The 20,899-nt window shown below is 27.0% G+C and overlaps 2 protein-coding genes and 2 long non-coding RNA genes across 4 annotated transcripts; 2 read left to right on the top strand and 2 right to left on the bottom strand.

The window, feature by feature from the left end:
* Positions 1 to 3: 3 nt before the first annotated feature.
* Positions 4 to 3,939, bottom strand: LOC127286761 (prostaglandin reductase 1-like). Its single transcript, XM_051313340.1, has 5 exons — positions 3,906 to 3,939; positions 3,737 to 3,799; positions 3,247 to 3,544; positions 461 to 734; positions 4 to 348 (listed from the first exon to the last, which is right to left on the bottom strand). The coding sequence occupies exons 3-5, from the start codon at positions 3,501 to 3,503 to the stop codon at positions 4 to 6; spliced, it is 876 nt and encodes a 291-aa protein (XP_051169297.1). The 5' UTR covers positions 3,504 to 3,544; positions 3,737 to 3,799; positions 3,906 to 3,939.
* A 1,029-nt stretch (positions 3,940 to 4,968) lies between these two features.
* On the top strand, positions 4,969 to 6,264 carry LOC127286709 (uncharacterized). The gene is made up of 2 exons (XR_007843778.1): positions 4,969 to 5,159; positions 5,992 to 6,264. It is a non-coding gene; the product is annotated as an uncharacterized LOC127286709 (long non-coding RNA).
* Positions 6,265 to 9,101: 2,837 nt separating this feature from the next.
* On the top strand, positions 9,102 to 11,081 carry LOC127286708 (uncharacterized). The gene is made up of 2 exons (XR_007843777.1): positions 9,102 to 9,379; positions 10,494 to 11,081. It is a non-coding gene; the product is annotated as an uncharacterized LOC127286708 (long non-coding RNA).
* Positions 11,082 to 17,436: 6,355 nt separating this feature from the next.
* LOC127286705 (uncharacterized) lies at positions 17,437 to 18,148 on the bottom strand. The gene is made up of 2 exons (XM_051313243.1): positions 17,841 to 18,148; positions 17,437 to 17,683 (listed from the first exon to the last, which is right to left on the bottom strand). Exons 1-2 carry the CDS (start codon positions 18,031 to 18,033, stop codon positions 17,547 to 17,549), a joined length of 330 nt encoding a protein of 109 aa, XP_051169200.1. The 5' UTR covers positions 18,034 to 18,148; the 3' UTR covers positions 17,437 to 17,546.
* Positions 18,149 to 20,899: the final 2,751 nt, after the last annotated feature.

The following is a 20,899-nucleotide window of genomic DNA, read 5'->3' as shown; positions in this document are numbered from 1 at the left end:
CATTTATAATTTAACAATGGCTTTTCCAATATTTTCTCCCCGCAATAAACTGACAAAAGCATTGACTGTATTTTCAAAACCTTCGTAAATTGTTTCGCGATATTTGAGTTTTTTTTCACGAATCCACATTAAATTTTGCTCAAAACTTTCTCCATATCTATGTTTCCATCTTGGTAGCATGAAACCCTCCATTTTTAATTGTTTTGTCAGAAATAATACCTGAAAAAATTTTGTCGATCTTTTTTGATTTAAAGTATCATCACTGTAACTTGAAATACTTCCACAAATTGAAATTCGTCCAAATTCTTTCATTTGATTAATTACAGCATCAGAAATATTGCCACCAACCTAATAAACAAAATTTCTATTTTAATATAAAATCAAAAAAAATTTGAATTTAATTTCTTTAGAAAATATTTAATTTATAATTATTTTTTTTTATTAATGATAATTTTCGCACATTATCAAAATAACAGTCAACACCATTGGGTGCAATTTTTTTCAGTGCTAAAGACACATTTTCAGTTTTATAATTAATTGTATGATCAATTCCCAAATCATTAGTAAGCCAATGACATTTTTCATCAGTTCCAGTTATACCAATAACATTGAGACCTTTAATTTTTCCAATTTGTGCAACATGCGATCCAATTGCTCCACCAGCTCCACTTACAACTAGTGTCTCACCTGCTTTAGGTTGGCAAATTTCTAAAAATCCAAAATACGCAGTGTCTCTAAAAAAAAGAATATTAATTTAAATCAGCAAAATATTGATTTTTTGAAAATTTTCAGTGATAATATTATAAACAAAAGTGGAAAACTAGGCAGAGCCCTGTTTGAGCCATGACTAGTTTTTGATCTTACAAGATTTACCTTAAATTTTATATATTGACTGAATTAGTTTTTTTTTTCAAAATAATGGAGTCATTTAATTGGAAAATAGAAAACTATTTACAGCCCTGTTTGAGCCATGATTAGTTTTTCATCTCACAAGGTTTACCTTAAATTTTCTATACTGATTGAATTAGTTTTTTTTTATCAAGACAAAAAGGAGCCATTTAATTCGAAAATAGAAAACTATTTACAGCCCCGATAAAACCCTAATTCAGATAAATTAAAAAAATTCGGCCGTTTTCGAATGATTTAACTTTAGTAAGTTAATATTTACATATAACTACACTTTGCTCTATTTATTTCTTTAATAAAAAAATAAAACTAGACAGCGCCATGTTTTAGCCCTAATAGAAGACAATCCTACTCTTTTTCCACCGGATTTCGAGTATTTCATCTCAGTTTACTATATTTTTAAGTACTGCGAATTCACTTATTCCAAATTTGTAAAACTACTCAGCGCCCTATTTAATGTTTAGAAAGCGAAAATCATAAATTTAGATTGACATATATTTTTACAAATTTACATTTCGAGTAGGTTTATTATTAAATTTTGTCAAATTAGATTTTTTCCCCGAATTTAGTTCAAAAAACTAGGCAGAGACCTATTTAAACAAATTACGTTGCAAAAATTTTATCTTAAACCAATTTGTTAGATTTCTGTTACATTTTCCAGTGTAATTCGTTTAATAATTATTTAAACTTTGTGAAACTAGACAGAGCCCTGATTAAGCCCTAATTGAGACAAATTTTAATATTTTGTCCCACTTATCGAGTGATTCAACAATTCTCAATTTACTATATAGAAGAACAGAAAGTACTGAAAATTCAAAATTTGTAAAACTATTCAGCGCCACATTTAAGCCCTGTTAGACAAAGATCACATTCAAATTAGAGAAAAATTATAATTAAAATTTAATTTTTCTTTTGACTAAAGAAGAATTTTTATTAACCCTTTCGTTCCCATGGGACATATATGTCCCACCTACAAAAACCTCAATAACTCTGAACAAAATTAATATTTCTAAGTCTGCTTTGAGGCATTTTCTTCAGGAGGAATAGTGCTTTCAAAATTTCTAGACTAGATGATGTCTAAAAATTTCTATTCTTTAAAAAAATATATAAACAAATATTAAAAATGACCAATTTTTAAAATCGTTCAGATTCGCTTGAAATTTGTTACTCGGGGGTTTTCGGGGTCGTTGATTACGAATCCAATGTTAGTTTTTCAAAATTCAAAATGGCGGATCCAATATGGCGGACGACTTTTGGAAAATCTAATGCAATTCGCTTGAAACTCGTTACTCGGGGGTTTTTGGAGTCGCTGATTACGAATCCGGTGTTAGTTTTCAAAAATTCAAAATGTCCGATCCAATATGGCGGACAAATTTTTGAAATTGTTAGATTCGCCAGAAATTTGTTACTCTGAGGTTTTCGGGTCGCTGATTACGAATCTGAAGGCAGATTTTTAAAATTTTCATAATTCAAAATGGCGGATTCAACATGGCGAATCTAACAATTTCAAAAATTTGTCCGACATATTGGATCCGCCATTTTGAATTTTTGAAAACTAACACCGGATTCGTAATCAGCGATCCCGAAAACCCCCGAGTAACCAGTTGGAAGCGAATTGCATTAGATTTTCCAAAAGTCGTCCGCCATATTGGATCCGCCATTTTGAATTTTTGAAAACTAACACCGGATTCGTAATCAGCGATCCCGAAAACCCCCGAGTAACCAGTTGGAAGCGAATTGCATTAGATTTTCCAAAAGTCGTCCGCCATATTATATCCGCCATTTTGAATTTTTGAAAACTAACACCGGATTCGTAATCAGCGACCCCGAAAACCCCCGAGTAACCAGTTGGAAGCGAATTGCATTAGATTTTCCAAAAGTCGTCCGCCATATTATATCCGCCATTTTGAATTTTTGAAAACTAACACCGGATTCGTAATCAGCGACCCCGAAAACCCCCGAGTAACCAGTTGGAAGCGAATTGCATTAGATTTTCCAAAAGTCGTCCGCCATATTGGATCCGCCATTTTGAATTTTTAAAAACTAACACCGGATTCGTCATCAGCGACCCCGAAAACCCCCGAGTAGCCATTTTCGAGCGGATTTAATCACTTTTAAAAAAATTGTCCGCCATGTTGTATCCGCCATTTTGAATTTTAAAAATTTGAAAAATCTGACCTCAAATTCGTCATCAGCGACCCGAAAAACTGTAAGAACAATTTCACTTATCTTTTTTAAAGTTTTCAGATTATCTTGGGAACAAAAGGGTTAATCAACTTTGGAAATCTAGAAACACACTATAATTAGGATTTTTTAATTTTTTCTGAATATTTCTCTTACCCGGGCATGCCAAGAACTCCGAGATAAAGAGAAGAAGGTAAATCGTCAAATGAAGGTAATACTCTCGGTACCTCATTTAAAAATCCAGAATGATCCCATTTTGTGGGATTGATAATTGTATGAGTTCTCCAACCATAATAGCCTTTAACTCTTTTACCAACAGGAAATTGTGGATCTTTTGATTCAATTATCTTAGCCACCTGATTTGCATGAAAAACAGCGCCAATATTTGACCTATTAATTGTCGGCGATCGCATATATGGATCAACTGAAAAAAATTCTGCCTCAACAAGAACTTCTGCAAAACAAGTCATAATAATAAAAAAAAAAATTCAAAAAATATAAAAAATTTGTAATTAAAAATATTGGTAAATAATATTTTAAAAAAAATGAATTCTAAATATAATTAATTTGAAAAAAAAATTTAATTTTTCGTTAATGCTTTATTTTAAAATAAATACTTCATTTCAATACTATATATGTTACATACCACCATTTTTAAGAGGAGGTAATTTTTCTTCTACAATTTGAAAATCAGTTACTCTTGGTTCCCCTTGAAAATTATTAATTAAAACATATTTTTTAGCAATAACCATTGCAATTTTTTTATTGACGTTCTTTAGAAACATTAAATTCAACTGTTGTAAATAGATAATTACCTTTTTTTCGAAAATTAAGATTTATATATTTAGCTAAAATGTAGATAAAAAAAATGTTGACAATGATTTTACGAAAAATTATACTTTAAAAATATTATCAGTCTCTAAAACTTTGCAGATTTTAAATTTAAAAAAACGATAATTAATATTTTTAGTGCTTGGTCGTTAATAAATTATTATTATTATTATTATTTTATAAAGAAATAATTTTTAAAGCGTAAAAATAATTTCAATGTAAAAAAAAATTTCAAGTTATACTTTGTTTTTAGTAACATTGTTAAAATTGAAACAGCTGTTAATAAAATGCGTCATAAAAAATAGTTTATAATATTTACATAGTGTAAATATTTAAAATATGTACTTTCGTTAGACAAATTAAATTTATTTTAAAATTAAAACATTTGATTAAAAAAAAATATATTCTTTCTATTTTATTGAACAATTTTTTTTTAAATATAATTGTTTTTAGTTTTGTCCCTTTTTATTTTTTTGTTCCATTTTTAAAAAATATGAGTGTCGCATTTTAGACGTTCCACTGTAGTTTCACATTTATTTACTCATTTATCGTCAGTTGGTAATAAAGATCATGAGTTTACCAACGAACGGTTTTATAATTATCTATAGTCGATAATGCAGTTTTTTTTGTTCTGGTAATATAGACTTCAATAATAGATATAGTTACCGCCAGTCGGTAATGAAGATTTTTTTAGTGCCATTATACTATCAGTCGGTAATATAGATTTGCAATAACGTGAAAAATAGTTTATCTTTAACTCATTTACTAATTTTCATAAATATTTATAAATTTGAAATAAAAAAAAAATTCCTATGATTAATCGTGAAAATATTTTATCAATGTAGTGAGTAAATGACGAAAACAGTGAATACGTGACGAAAATTGTTTAACAAATATTTTTTTTTATTTGATCAAATGCTTTCAAATTTGAGACATTAGAAAAGAATTATTATATTATATTAACAAGGGAATATTTTATGTATATATTATTTACTTTTCTATAATTGATTATAAGTATATATATACTGGTAGAATTCTACAATTTTATCATATTCAATTTGCGTTTATTTTTTCCGTACCAAATAAATTGTTTAAAATGAAAATTTTCATTTTCTGTTTTTTATTATATTTATTCGTGTCAATTGATGCATTTGTTAAAGGCGGTAGACCTTACAGTAGACAGAATTATAATAAAAAAATTCGTGACCCAACTGTTTACACATTATCCGCAATTAAAAGTAAGTTTTAAAATTTATCTACAAAGAATAAATTTTTTAATTTTTAAATATATTTTATAAAAATTATCATTAAAATTTTCAAATTACAGAATTTAAAATTTTATTGAAAATTAATTGTAAAATTGTGAAAAAAATTAATAAATTGCATTTTTTGAGGTTAGAATACATATTGTAATATTAGTTTCTTAGGTTTCTTACATGTGTTTCTTTTATTATTATTTATTTATGCTTATTGTAAGGCTAATAATCCCAGATATCACGTAAGCTTGCAGCTACATTGCGGCAAGCTTCGAATGTCCCACCTGACCCAAGCTTGCATGGTAAGCTTACCGAAAGATTGCAGTGTAAGATAAATGCAAGATTGCGGTGTAAGGTTACTGCAAGATTGCACAATAAGCTTGCACGGTAAGCTTGTAGCAAGGTTGGTGCAAGGTTGCCAAATAACCTTACTTTGAACATAAAAACATTTTTTTTTAATTTTTCGTCTAATTTATATATATTTTTATTATATAAATTTTACTATATAAATTAAACGAAACATTTTTTTTAATTTTATAGTTTCAATGTAAGGTTATTTGTCAATCTTGCACCAATCTTGCTACAAGCTTACCGTGCAAGCTTACTGAGCAATCTTGCGATAATCTTATTGTGCAATCTTGCAGTAACTTTACACCGCAATCTTGCAGAAATCTTACACTGCAATATTTCGGTAAGCTTACCATGCAAGCTTGGATTAGGTGGGACATTTGAAGCTTACGTACTATCTGGGATGTTTTAATCTGAAATTTAGAAATAAATTAAACGAACAATTTTATTTTTAATATAATTTCAGTGACATGTCCAGGCAAATTTAGAGAAATCAATAATTACTATGGAAATTGCATCGGATTTCCTAATCCAAGTATTCTAAAAATTGGAACTGTCAAATGTAAAGGCAAGGCTTATTTATGCCTAAATCAGTAGAGATTACCATATCCCTGGCGGATTGGATAAATCGAGTTGTAACCGAATTGGGTTAAGATTCGGTTCCTTGTAAAATATTGTCATTAATCGACGAAATATGTTGTAAAATAATAATAAATAACTATTAGGAATGGTTAATAGACATTTAGAGTGCCTATTTATGCAATAATAAGAATGTATTATGTGCACGATCCGTTTGTAGTACAAATATAAAAAAAAAATTTTATTACGAACAAAAATTTTTTTAATGAAATATTTTTTTTGTATCAAAATTAATATTTCTCTGAATTTAAAATTTGAAAAAATTGTAAATCATTTATTTAAAAAAACAAAAATTTGTGGTGGTGTCAGTCGTTCTTGAACCACATTATATTAAGCATTTTATTAAGGAAAAAAATTTTTTTATCAAGAAAAAACGTTTCTTTTATGTCAAAATTAATCCTTCTAATTTTATTGAGAAACAAAAATTTATTTATCAAAAAAAATTTTTTTTATGTCAAAATTAATTTTTTTCATGTTAATGTGGAAAAAAATTTTTTATTTAGAAAAAAAAATTTTTTAGAGAAAGAAAGTTTTTTCTTATGTCAAAATTAGGGTAAGTTATCAATTACGGCGGGGTCATAAAAAATAACTATTATTACTATTATATTTAATATAGCTGTTGCAAAATGATTAAAAAAATTATTTCAATCTTTTTTTGATTCAATATTACTAATAAAAATGCACATTCAAACAATTATTAATTTAATTATATTATATACCTTCAAAAAAACCTACCAATTGAACCTAAATTGCAGTATACTAAGAATAATCAATTTTATTCCATTTTTTGGGATAGAATGTTTTCCTGGAAAATCGAAAATGAAAAAATTCTATACAAATTCTAATAAAATTAATCAGCAAGTCTCTATTATTTTTTTACCTTAAAACAACACGTAATAACCTTCAAAAAACCTACCAATTGAACCTAAATTGCAGTAGACTAAGAATAATCAATTTTATTCCATTTTTTGGGATAGAATGTTTTCCTGGAAAGAGAAAAAATTCCTTATACGAATTCAAATAAAATTAATCAGCATGTCTCCATTATTTTTTTACCTTAAATAAAACGTAATAACCTTCAAAAAACCTACCAATTGAACCTAAATTGCAGTATACTAAGAATAATCAATTTTATTCCATTTTTTTGAATAGAATTTTTTTTCAATAAAACAATAATTATTTATTTAAAGAATTGAAGAATAATCTGCTTTTTAGTTATTATTTTTAACAACATTGAGATAAGTAATTTGAAAAATTCTCCAAAAACTGCTTTTGGAAAATTCAATTTATATGTGTTTTTTCAATAAAAAAAATAATTATTGATTTAAAAAATTGAAAACTAATTCATTTTTTAAATATTACGTTTCACAATTTTTAAATTAGTAAATTTCAAAATTAAAAAAAACTGTTTTTTTCAATGATTTCTTGAAAAAAACATAAGAAGTATTTAATAATTATTTATTTAAAAAATTGAAGAATAATTCAATTTTTAAACAAATATTTTTCACAACTTTGAAATTTGCAAATAGCAAAATTAGAAAAAAACTGCATTTTTGTATGTTTTTTTTTAAAAAAGTAAATAAACAACAACAATTTATTGTTTAATTAGTAATAAACAATTTTAGTTATTACTTATAATTACTTATTACTTATTAATTTATCCTGGTCTTTCCAAAAATGGCCTACATATAATAAGCAATTCGTGTATTTTTCCTTACTTTTGACAACCAACTTAAACATTGTTTAAAAAACGTTTTAAACGCAAAATTTTGAATTTTTCGCACATAACAGACGGAGTCTATGTTATTCTGAACATTTTCCAAAAGGTTTTTTCAAAAAAAAATTCAAATGTGCTTTTCACATACCTGAGAAGTTTGCGTGTCATGCGCAATGATTTGTGACGTCACGAAGGTTCAAATGCTCTTAATCTTTTTCATTTCATTGAGGAAAAAAAAAAATTTTTATCATGAAAAAAACTTTTTTTTGTGTCAAAATTAATCTTTCTCAAAAAAAAAAATTTTATCTACAAAGAGAAGATAATATAAAATAAACATTTTTTTTATATGAACAGAAACGATATGAAGTATATGGTTCAGTCAACAAGGTTGGGGAGTCAAGATTATCTTAAGTAAATACTTCATTTATTGGCACTGCAGCGAGAAAAAAGATTTCTTTGATTTAAAGAAATCAATTTGTTTGGCAAATTTTTCTTTGATTCAAAGAAAATTGATTTATTTCAAACAAATTTGTTTCATTCAAACAAAAACTTTTTTGAATCAAAAAAATTTTCTTTGAAACTAAGAAGCTTTTTTTTGTTTCATAGAAAATATTTTATTTTGAATCATAAAGAAAAAACAAGTCAAAGAAACTGGTTTCTTTAAATCAAAGAAATCTTTTTTTTTGGGGTGTGTGCCAATTATTAGAACCCAGCATTGTTTTCTTTAAAATACACGTTATGTTTTTTTTTTCTTTAATGCACTTGTTTTAATTTTTTTACATTTTGATATTATATTTTTGAAGTCTAAATTAGTTTGCAGTAAAATTCAATTATTTAGAAAATTTAAAGGTATTAATAAGTGGGGTGCCAATAACTGCGATACAGAGTGAATACAATAGAAGTTCCTGTTAATTAGAACATTTTAATATATTTTTTAATAAAAATTGATAATTTTTTTAAATTCTGCATTACATTTTGAATCGATATAATATATCATGAATGATAGAGTCTTTTATCATTTAAATGCTAATTTAATTCATGAAGTCAAAAATTCAGCTTAAGGTGCCACTAACTGGGTCATTTACCCTAGTATAAAATTTATGTGATAAATTATTACTATATTACACATCTACAATAATCCATCCATATATATTTTTTAAGTACATGTCAGGGCCTTTTGATGTCGCTATCGTCGCGACTATATTAGTATATGTAAATTTTCAGATTATATCCTGTCTGATTGGACAGTATATAAGTATAATTTCAATGATGATTAAGTCAGACTGATCAACAGTGTTGTACGAATAATTCGCAACCAACTACTAAAATAATAGAATACCTGAATATATATATATATAACCGTTAAGCAGTAAAAAAATTTTAAAAATGAAAATTTTCATAATTTGTTTTCTATTATGTTTTATTATTTCCATCGAAGGAAAGAAGAACCAACCAGAACCCGTTTATATATACTACCACTCAAATGATGTAGCCAAATGTAAGTTTATATAAAATTGTTTGATAAATAAACATTACTTAATTACATTAAAGTAAATAATATATATATATATATATATATTAAATACTTATAATAAAATTATTATAAGTTAGTTACAGATAAAATTTTTAAACTAAATTTTTTTATCATTGAAACTTTTTTATCAGTGAAAGTAAATGAGTTATTTCAGCACAAAAATAATCTTAGTATACAAAATAATCTATTCAATTAGCCATAATTATATATATATATATATATATATATATATATATACATATATTTTTAAAAAATTCAAAATATCCAAAATTTAACAATTTTTTTTTGAAAATATTGAAAAAATTGTTTCCTCACGATCGGATTAGGCTTAAAATTTTCGTAAAAGAAAGTAGTTTTTTGAAATTTTTTTGAAATAATTCAAAGTATACAAACAGTTTTAAAAACAAGATTTTAACCTTTAAATTACAAATAATATAGTAAATTTTAATTTTATAATTTTTTGCATGAAATTTTTGAAAAGTTGAGTAAAAAAAACAAATTTAAAAAAAAAAACTTTTAAAATTGATGCATTTTTAAGGAAGTTATGAACATTCAGAATTAAAAAATGATTAAAATTCTCCAATTTTTGAAAAATTCCTATCTCGTAAGCGGCTTGATGAAAAAATTTGAAAAAAATTATGAAGCTTTTTATTTTTGGAGGGTACAAAATGGTAAAAAAAATTTGAGCCAAATCGAAGAGGTCAAAGTCGACGATATATTGGTTTGGCAGAGACAGTTCAATTAAACTATTGATTTATAATTAAATACATATATACATTTATAGATTATTTTTAAAAATATTTTTCATGTATTTTAACGCAATATTGTTAACAATAAATATATGAAAACCCTAACAGTAACGGATATTTCAGAATATCCTATGGATGTCCTCAAAATATTTATGGATATCCCTGAGACATCCTATGGTTATTCTAAATATCCGGATGCTGTTAGGGAAATGTTTGTTTTTAAAAAGTAGTTTATATATAATTATTATTCAAATTTGTTAAATTTTAATTATTTTTTTACTCAAGACTTTTAGTAAAATTAAAAAAAATTTACGTATACATCATTTCAGTAAATTGCCCAAATGATGATTTTAAAGAAGTTAACTATACTGGACGGTGCATGGGATTTGCAGATTCAGGATCATTAAGATTGAAACCAATGCAGTGCAATGGAAAGGCTTATAGATGTAAGATGTAAATCTACATGATTTCGAATAATTTGAAAAAAAATATATGTTTCTTTAATAAGTGAATTACGAATCACTTCGATTAAAATTTTCAGAATATATTTCTTATATTTGTAAAATCAGAGTTTCTTTGTACGAATTTTAATCAATGCACACAAAATTTAATAAAGTTTAAAATACATTTATTAAAAACTTTAAAAAAAAATTATTTTCTTTGAGATGAAAATTTTATATTTAATTTTGACAGAGAGAATAAGTTAATGATTTAATAGAAAATATAAAAATTAATTCGAGGTTATTAAAAAGCGTTTAAAACTGCCATAGAATAGGAGTCGAATTATTTTGTAAACATAAAAGATCCTAGATATTCTTAACTACCCAACCTTATCCCCTGACCTCTACTTCATATCATCTTTTGACATTTTGTAAAATAAATAAATCTGAAATAAATACCAATTTTCAAAATGTTTATTGTAGAAATTATAATTTAAAACATTTAAAAAATGCCTCTTGATATTTTTGGGGTGATTAATTTCTAAAACAAAAAGATATATTTGAGAAATTAAACATTTCAGGTTGTGTCGCTATACGTTCATAGAAAAAAAATTGAACTTACCTCGACGGAGCGATGGCCTCTATGCAGGGGCCATGCTTTATCTGCATATCCTCCTTCCTGTACTTCAGTCTGAAATAAACAAAAGTCAAAATAATTAAAAATCAGAAAAAATTACATTGCATTAAAAATGATAAAATAAAAAATCTTACTGTGGACACCCTTCGCCTCTATGCCCGATCTCCATCCCGGAGCGGCACTCAAACGGTTTTTTTTTCAAAATTGGCACTAAAAAAACATTCACTCGCGGTTTTAAAAATTTCCGACACTTACCGAACCACGTGTTAACTGTACGAAATAATACTTATTTAATTTTTACTACGATTGCGGTTTGAAATATTACGAACACTCCCGATAATAAAGAAATTAATTCACAAAAAAGTAAACATAGAAAATTAATATGTATGATCACTTTACTAACACGTGGTCTTAATTCCGAACACGAGGATATGGTATATATACTTTTCCAAAATGTAGCGATATGCCTGACCGATGCAACAAAATTGATCTCCCACTCGTAAAAAATTGATAAAGGGAAAGTTGCCATTTTCCACACTCGCCATTTGTCATCAATCTCGTCAACTATCGCACCCTGCTCTAGTGAAAATTTAGTGAAATTCTAGTTAAAATTAAAAGTATTAGGCTGCAGTCCCATGGCAGTGTTTTGCGTTTCGTTTATTGTCATTAGAACCAGAGTGTAAACATAGCAAACATATATCTGCATCTCTTTTACACTCATGGTTTAGTGACAAAACGCAACCCAAAACGCTGCCATGGGACTGCAGTTTAAGGATGGAGTTACATGTTGATGTAAATGCAGAATGCAAAACCGAAAATAATAAGAGTGAAAAGGACAGAGATATATATCACTATCCTTTCCAGGGATGGGTAAATGTCGCAAACTCAAGGTTTGCTACGTATGATACCTAAAATGTGTAGTATACGTAACAAATTGTCGCAAACCATATTATAAATATAACCTCACTTTTCGGATGTCAACTCGGACTCGCCTCATCATCATAACAGATAAATTATAATAATGTCTCAGGCAACTCATGTAAATAGATCATGGACGTAAGAAGTAAATGGACCCAGCACGTTGTATGTTTGATAGACAAGGGGGGTAAAACCGATCTTCGGTGAAGGGTGAGGCATTGGTGGAAGTACGTTGATTGGCCGTTTAGTACGCTTGCGCCGGCGCGCGTAATTTAAAACGAATAACATAATTATAAAAAGTAACTTGTAATAAAATCCGTAAATTTCAATCTAAAAAAATATGTTTTTCAAAAAAGTGTCCATTAAATTAATTAATAACATTTTTCTGTAAATATTTAATATGAAACAGATATTTTCCAAATACAAAACAATATGCAATAAATAAAATATAACACGATATAATAATGTTATTAATAATACAAAATGAATTATAAAAAAATTAATAAAAATAAATTATGAATAGATACATTTAAAAGAAATATGATCAACTATTTCTATAAATAATGAAATTAATAATTAAAAAATGTCACATAAAAATTGTTAAAAACATAACCTGTACCGTGAACAAACAGAGAAACACGAGATAAATACTTACCTGTGATATGTCACATTTTTCTTATTTCCATTTGTTTTAATAGTCCGAGAATTTTCACACGTTTTAATAATGCATTTTTCATATTTTTTTACCATGTTTTACTTATTCTAAGATTATAATAGAATGCATAATTAAAACCGCTAGACACATTGTCAACAAACAATAGTCGATTTCCATTTTGCATCGTCTGCTATACACGACGCAATGTTCGACCAATCACAGAATTTCCACCAATTCATGCGCACTGAACAGTTCTCCTCTTACCTACATGAGTCCCCACCCCGCAACTTTGTGCTGGGTCCATTTACTTCTTACGTCCATGAAATAGATCTACTGGTAAATATAAAGAGATGAAATCTTCTTTAAATAATAATTTATTGCACTTCAGTTTAATAATTTTTATTAAGTTAATAACCTCGATTCATTTTTAAAAAGAATGTCCAGAAAGCAATAATCAAACGAATCAAACAAAAATTCAAAGACTAAACACATAGCGGGAACCAACTAGATTGAGGTTATATTTGCTTCTGACCATTACGAGTGCCTACGTCATGAAATGTAACAAACGTTGTGTAGCAATCTGGAGACGCTTGCTTTTCACCGAACTATCAGTACGTCGAACAGACAAAATGTCGAAAAGCCAATACGTCGAACAGGCAAAATGTCAAGAATCCAATACGTCGAACTGACAAAATGTCGAAAAGTCAATACATCGAACAGACAAAATGTCGAAAAGCCATAACCTCGAGAAGCCAAGACGTCGAACGATCAAAATGTCGAAAAGCCAAGACGTCGAACAGTCAATACATCGAACGGACAAAATATCGATAAGCCAAAATATCGAAAAGCCAATACGTCCAACTGACAAAATGTCGAAAAATTTTATTGACTTAACTATATAATTATACTTGATAATAAAATTTTTCGACATTTTGTCAGTTCGACGTATTGGCTCTTCGATGTTTTGACTTTTCGATATTTTGTTCGTTCGATATATTGACTGTTCGACGTCTTGACTTTTCGAATTTTTGACCGTTCGACGTCTTGGCTTTTCGAAATTTTGACCGTTCGACGTATTGGCTGTTCGACGTCTTGCCTTTTCGAGGTTATGGCTTTTCGACATTTTGTCCATTCGACAACTTGCCATTCGATATTTTGTCTGTTCGACGTACTGACAGTTCAATGAAAAGCAAGCGTCAGGAGAAAACAAACAGACGACACAATTTTATTCTTAAGGCCAGGTCCAAGTGAGGCAGCGCCATCTACATTGAAACTAAAATTTTTGAAAATTTTCAACAGCCTTTTCTTGAAAACAAGAAGGTAAAATGCTTTTTCCTTTATGGATAATTGATTATTGACAAGATATACACCAGCTAAAACTTTTTTTGAGTTAAAATAATAAAAAAAATTTCATGTCAATAAATTAAATATGAGCACTTTTTTCACAAAAACTGTAACAGTACTTTCTCAGAAATTACAATCAAAAATGCAATTTCCATTTGGAAAATTAATAAACGCTAAAAAATACACGACCTAAGATTTACCAATCACGAAAATAAAAAAAAAAATTTTATTAAATATTTAACATATTGATACTGCTTTACTGATTGTGACAGCCCTTTGGTAGATTATGTATTTCAGGTGGTTAGCAACAGCGCCAATCTCCTCCTTTCGGCAAAACTGCGAAACGTCTGGTGACATATATAACCTACCAAACGGCTGTCATAATGAGTAAAATATGTTATGTTAAAAAACTTTTTTTTTTGTTATTTTCAAGATTGGTAAATCTTAGGTCGTGTATTTTTTAGCGTTTATTAATTTTCCAAATGGAAATTGCATTTTTGATTGTAATTTCTGAGAAAGTACTGTTACAGTTTTTGTGAAAAAAGTGCCCATATTTAATTTATTGACATGAAATTTTTTTTATTATTTTAACTCAAAAAAAGTTTTAGCTGGTGTATATCTTGCCAATAATCAATTATCCATAAAGGAAAAAGCATTTTACCTTCTTATTGTTTTCAAGAAAAGGCTGTTGAAAATTTTCCAAAATTTTAGTATCAATGTAGATGGTGCTGCCTCACTTGGACCTGGCCTTAAGGCCTTTCTACAATAGGCCCCTATAAATGTTTGCATAGCGTGACTTTATTGAACATATTGAAGAAAGGCCTTTATGGGAAATAAAATCTTTTTCCAGTTTTATTAATTCTACTCATATTTTGAACATGGAAAACGTTTGTTGACATGAAGTAAAAATAAATAGTGTTTTGCTAATTAAATGTGCTATGAATTTGATTTAATTACATTTGTGAAATCTTTGAATTTGTAATTAAATCTAACTTTGTAGGTTAGAGATGTTTACTAACTTGAAATTTTTTTTTACTGGTGCGGTAATTCTCACTTAAATATATCTCTTTTAATAACATTTGTAATTAATATTGCGTTTAATAATGCTGTTAAAGTGTAAAATGAGCTTAGTAAACAAACACCCCTAACCTTAAAATTTATATTTATCACGAATTCAGAGTGTCGATTATGTATATAATTTGATTTGATTCTGACGTCAAATTCAAATTTATTTTTTGATTTGATTTTGACGTCGTAATAAATTTGAATTTGACGTCAGAATCAAATCAAATTACATAATTTTTAATTTAATTTTATTTTTATTATATGTTAACAACTGTTTATTCTATGTTTAAAATATAAGTAAAATTAATAAAAGTGGAAACAAGTTTTTTTTCCCCATAAGAATATAGTAAACACTTGGTTCGGAAGTGTCCGAAATTTTTAAAACCCCAGAGTGAGTGTTTTTTGTGTCAATTTTTGAAAATACCCTTCGAGTGCCGCTCTGGGATGAAGATTTGGGCATGGGCGAAGGGTGTCCACGGTAAGATTTTTTATTTTATACTCTCTAAATCTGAATTAGTAAAAAAGTTTACTAATTTGAATTAGTGACTTACTTTTTGCTTCTCAATTAGTAAAATTTTACTGATTATTCGTAACTTTTACTAACAATTAGTAAAATTTAACTAATTCTAAAGTAAAAAAGTGCGTCACTAATTTAAATTAGTAAACATTTTTACTAATTCAGATTTAGAGAGTAATTTTTAATAATTGTAGAAAAAAAATATATGAAGAATTTCATTTATTTTTATGCAATGCAATTTTTTTTTGGTGATTTTTCATTATTTTGACTTTTTTATTTTTCTGACTGAAGGACAGGAAGGAGGATGCAGAGAACGCATTGCCCCCTGTATAATTCCCCGGTCTTCCCGCATAGAAAAGGGGCCACTGGGGGACTGGTCCAGAAGAGACGAAGTTGCCATCGCTCCGTTAAGGGAATCCGCAATCGGTAAGTCCAATTTTTTTTTTCTACGAACGTATAGTGACACATCCTGAAATGTTTATTCTTTTAAATATATCTTCTATTTTAGAAATTAATCACCAAAAAAAAATATCAAGACAGTTTTTTAAATATGTATGAAATTATAATTTCTACATTAATAATTATGAAAATTGTTATTTATTTCAAGTTAACATGTTTCAATTTACCCTTCCCCTTTGTTTTCACTATATTGCTTTTTAATATTTAAACATATTTTACTTATGTACAATTGTTTCTACAAATTTTTATGAAACATAATTTATAAATTCTGTTTTGAATTATATGCATTATGTAATTCTTTCTGAAAATTGAAAAATAATTATTTTTAAATCCTAAATGTTTTATTATTTAAATTACATTTCTTTGAGATTAAATTAATAAAATTTTAATAATTATTAAATTCATCCCTGTATGATTGCTTCTTTTGTGCGTTTGAGTTCAGGTGTTGGATTCATCCCGGGACGTTATCCCTAGTATAGGTCTGTTTGAATCTAGGCATTAAGTGTATAATACATGTATATAAGATAATATTTAATATTAAATCTGTAAACAAAAATGCTCTATTAGGTTTTCTGGAAATTTAACCTTGAAAATGGAAAAAATACCGTTTTTAGGATACTTCGATTTTTAATTTCGGTACAAAAAATTTGGGTCTTTTTTTTACTTATTTCACAAATATATTTCAAAGATTATATTTTCCTAAATAATTTCAAATTTTGATCTTTTAAAAATATGTCTATAACATCTACAAAATTTAAGCAACTAATTTAGACTGAGTCATAGAAAATTGTCTACATATATGAATATTAAAGACATTTTTATGTCTGTTATGGAAATTATATTTAACTTTGCATTAAAACTTTCATTATTTTAATTTAATTTTAATAATTTTTTAGAAGCCTAAAATTAAGTGATCAAATATATTTATTTTTTACAATATATTATTTATTATTTACATAGTATATCTTGTAAAAATAATACATTAAATAAATTTCATAAATTAACTGACTTCATATATAATAATTCATATTGTATTTCCAATTTTTCAAAAAAATAATATATTCTCACAAACTATATTTTTTTAATTTCAATAAAAAAAAAAAAAAAAATCATCTAAAGACGACATAATAACGTTGCAAATGTAAATTTCCTTAATAAATTAATCACAATAAATATTTTAAATATTGAAAAATTTTCCTGAGAGAATATTATTCTTTGAAAACCATTAAAAATAAAATTGTAAAATTTTATTACAATAGTTTTATTAATTTTTTTTTTTAATAACATTTGTTGAACATAAATTCATCATAATAATTATTTCCTATATCGTATATATTGACATTTCTTTTAAAAATTTGCTTTACATTCAAAACCTGTTTGATTGCACAATAGTGGGTTATCTGTTGTAACTTTTATGTCATTTAAATTAGTGCACCATGTGATATATGTGACTTCTTTAATTTCAGATTCATATGAACAAGCATCTAAAATTGGTATAATATTTTTTATATAACTCATAAAATTAAAAAATCAATTAAAATAAAGAAAAACTAAAAAATAAACTGTATCTACCGTTGAGGATAAATCACTATATATAATAAATTGTGTTAGATTTTCTTTCAATAAAGTTTAAATACTTACTTCTAGCTTCCTGTAAAGTTCTGAATATTTTTTTAATGGTAATAATAAGCATGTCATTTCTCTTTACCCTTGAAACGGTACTGTTAATTTTACTCAAATGACGAAATAAACCATTTGATGTCGTTATATCATTTAAAGTGGTTTCACTCGTGACAAACATGTACAATAAAAAACAAATAATTAAAATTTTCATTTTTAAAAATTAAATATATAACAATTAACAAGAAAAATATTAATAGTTTTAAAAACAAAAATTTTCTAAAGTGCTTATAAGGCAATAAAGAAATTTGTCGATTTGAATTATTAAATTCAAATACGTATAAATATGACTTATATACCATGAATATGGAAATGTCAATAGAATGATAAAAATTTAAATTTTAAGAACACAAATATTGTATTATTGCTAAATACAGAGTAGATTTGAATTATTCTAGACCATATTAATCAATATTAGCAATGAACTAACGATGGAAATTTTGTATAACAATTGTTCAAATAGTTTTGAAAATTTACCTCCTTAGTTTTAATAATGTTCTTCAATATATATACGTAAAATATTATAACTGACGTAAAATTAATAAAAAATTAAATCATTTTAAATTCTATCTATATAAGTTGTAAGACTTAAATTATTTTCAATCAGGAAAAATTTTTTGTCAATTTCTATTTAAATTGATCTACTAATTTTTTTTATATTCCTTTCTGTATATATATATTCTTTATATCGTTTTATCTTTTAACCAATTGAATTTATGTTCAACTTTTTTTTTTCCTTATTTACAAAAATTATTTGAAAAAATATTTCATAATTTTATAAAATATCCGTAAAAAAAATAATAGTTTGTTGATTTAAAAATACATAATCTTAATAATTCAGGTGAACTAACATTGTTACTTTTTTGGTAATGAAAAAAAAAGCATCTCTATATGACACATCTGTCTTCATTAATTGTTGAATTCATTTTCAATTAATGAAATTTTTAAATTTAAAAAATTTTTTTTTAAATCATTAAATGAAAATCTTTACCTTCTAAAATCAGAATTTTCAAAAGTCGTGACAATTCTATAGTAATTTTTATTAGTTCGTGACGTATTCGCAAACGAGATGCATGAGATAGAAAAAGACACAAATTGTATATCTCTGTCCTTTTTTAACTCATGCTTCACATTCGCGCAGCTATTGTGCGTATAGCCTTAATGTCTACAATCATACGCCATGAACTAATAAAATTATTATACAAGTGTGTCACACAACTTTACAAAATGCCGTCAAAACGGAACATATTTCACGTATATTACTCATATTTGGTTTGCTACCCAACGTTTGTTACATTTTATTACGTCAGTCAAAAGTAAACATAACCTCAATTTTTCTGTTTGCCGGCAACCTTGATTATTATTATTTTATATTTGAGTTCTGCCTTCTATTATTTATTGCTTGTAAAATGAAACGAGTTGTAAGGCCTCTCAATATTCAATATTAATCAAAAAACATTCGTATGGAAATTATTTGAATTCTTATGAATTATTAATCTTATAATTATTTTACCACGTTGGCCCTTATTTTGACAATAAATATCTAATATTTTCCTCTCGTGAGTCGTCTGATTGTAATGAATTGCTCATTTATATTTACCTTTTAAAAATTAATTTCAGTTAATGTTCTAAAAAAAGTGAGGTTATGACATTAATTTTGACGTTTGCGACAATTACGTAGAAAACCTCGAGTTTGTTACATATACCCATCCCTGCAAAAAGATAAGGAGAGTCATTCGACAAGGTTGGGTAGTCAAGAGGATCTCTTATGTTTACAAAATAAGTCCAGCTGTTGTCCCATAATTGTATCGACTAATTATGATAGAAATTCACAAACATCTTCTTTGAAAAATTTTTAATTTTTAAAAACTAAAAGGGAATAATCTTTTTTTTATATTGAAAAACTATTCTATGAAATTTGTATTTAAGATTTTTGAGGACAAAAGAGTAAAATTCTTCGTAATACAGAAGCGCCAGTGGCGCCTGGTCATCAGGTTTATAATTTCTTGAAAGATAATTTAACCGACATCGTTCAAGTATATTAAAAGGCGCAGACCAAAGGGAATTTTTTTTCCCTCACGTCAAAAGTCTTCACTGGTAGCTGGGAACCAGAGAGAGAGAGAGAGCTGAGAGAGAGATTTAGGATTATGGGGAGAGGTGAAGTATACCCAACTCAAGCATTCCTTGTGCCAGGGTTCACCGACTGATCTAACGCCAGAAAGGTCAGCGGGAGACTTCATCTCAAATGCTACTGGTTGTTTCTTTAAACTCATCCTCCATCAAGCCGACATTTGTTCTCTTTCTCTCTCCAAAACAACTTGAAAAACTTTAAGCCTGAATTGAAAAAAAACACTATAATTATCTCACTGGTATCTTATATATATGTTCCTTTAAATCTCTCAAAAAAATCTTGGCACTTGTATTGGTCTATAATTTTCAATATTGTGTCAATTCTCTTTGAAAATCGATACAACTATTTTTCTTTTTCCCAAAAAAAATGGGAGTATACAATTCACCCATATATTCCGTACTTCCGGTTTGACGGCATTTTGAAAAGTCGTGACACTTCTATAATAATAATTTTATTAGTTCATGACGTATTCTCAAACGAGATACATGAGATAGAAAAGGACACAAATATATATTTCTGTCCTTTTCTTTTTGCTTCATATTTGCGAATCTATTGTAAGTTGGCCTTAATGTATATACACATATACGCCTGTTCTAGTAAAAATTTAGTAACTGTATAGTAACTTTTAATTTTAACAATAAAGTCACTAAATTTTTACTAGAGCAGGCTGCGGTAGTTGACGAGAATTATGATAAATGGCGAGTAGGAATTTTGGCGAGTGGGAACAATGGAAACCAACCTTAAACGCAGAAAAAACAACACATGTTCAGTTCCCGCATTATGATCAGCAATTGTTATTAGAAATTAAATTTTAAACACCGCGTAAATATTGAAATGTATAAATTAATTTTTTTGTTGATTTATGACGTATGCGAAACTTTTGGCAATA

Source organism: Leptopilina boulardi, unplaced genomic scaffold (genome assembly GCF_019393585.1).
Source record: "Leptopilina boulardi isolate dan_hultmark-lab unplaced genomic scaffold, ZJU_Lbou_2.1 LbouV2_362, whole genome shotgun sequence".
In the NCBI taxonomy this organism is placed as follows: Eukaryota; Metazoa; Arthropoda; class Insecta; order Hymenoptera; family Figitidae; genus Leptopilina; species Leptopilina boulardi.
Note: the sequence above shows the minus strand (reverse complement) of the source record. Positions and strands in the feature narration are given on the sequence as shown.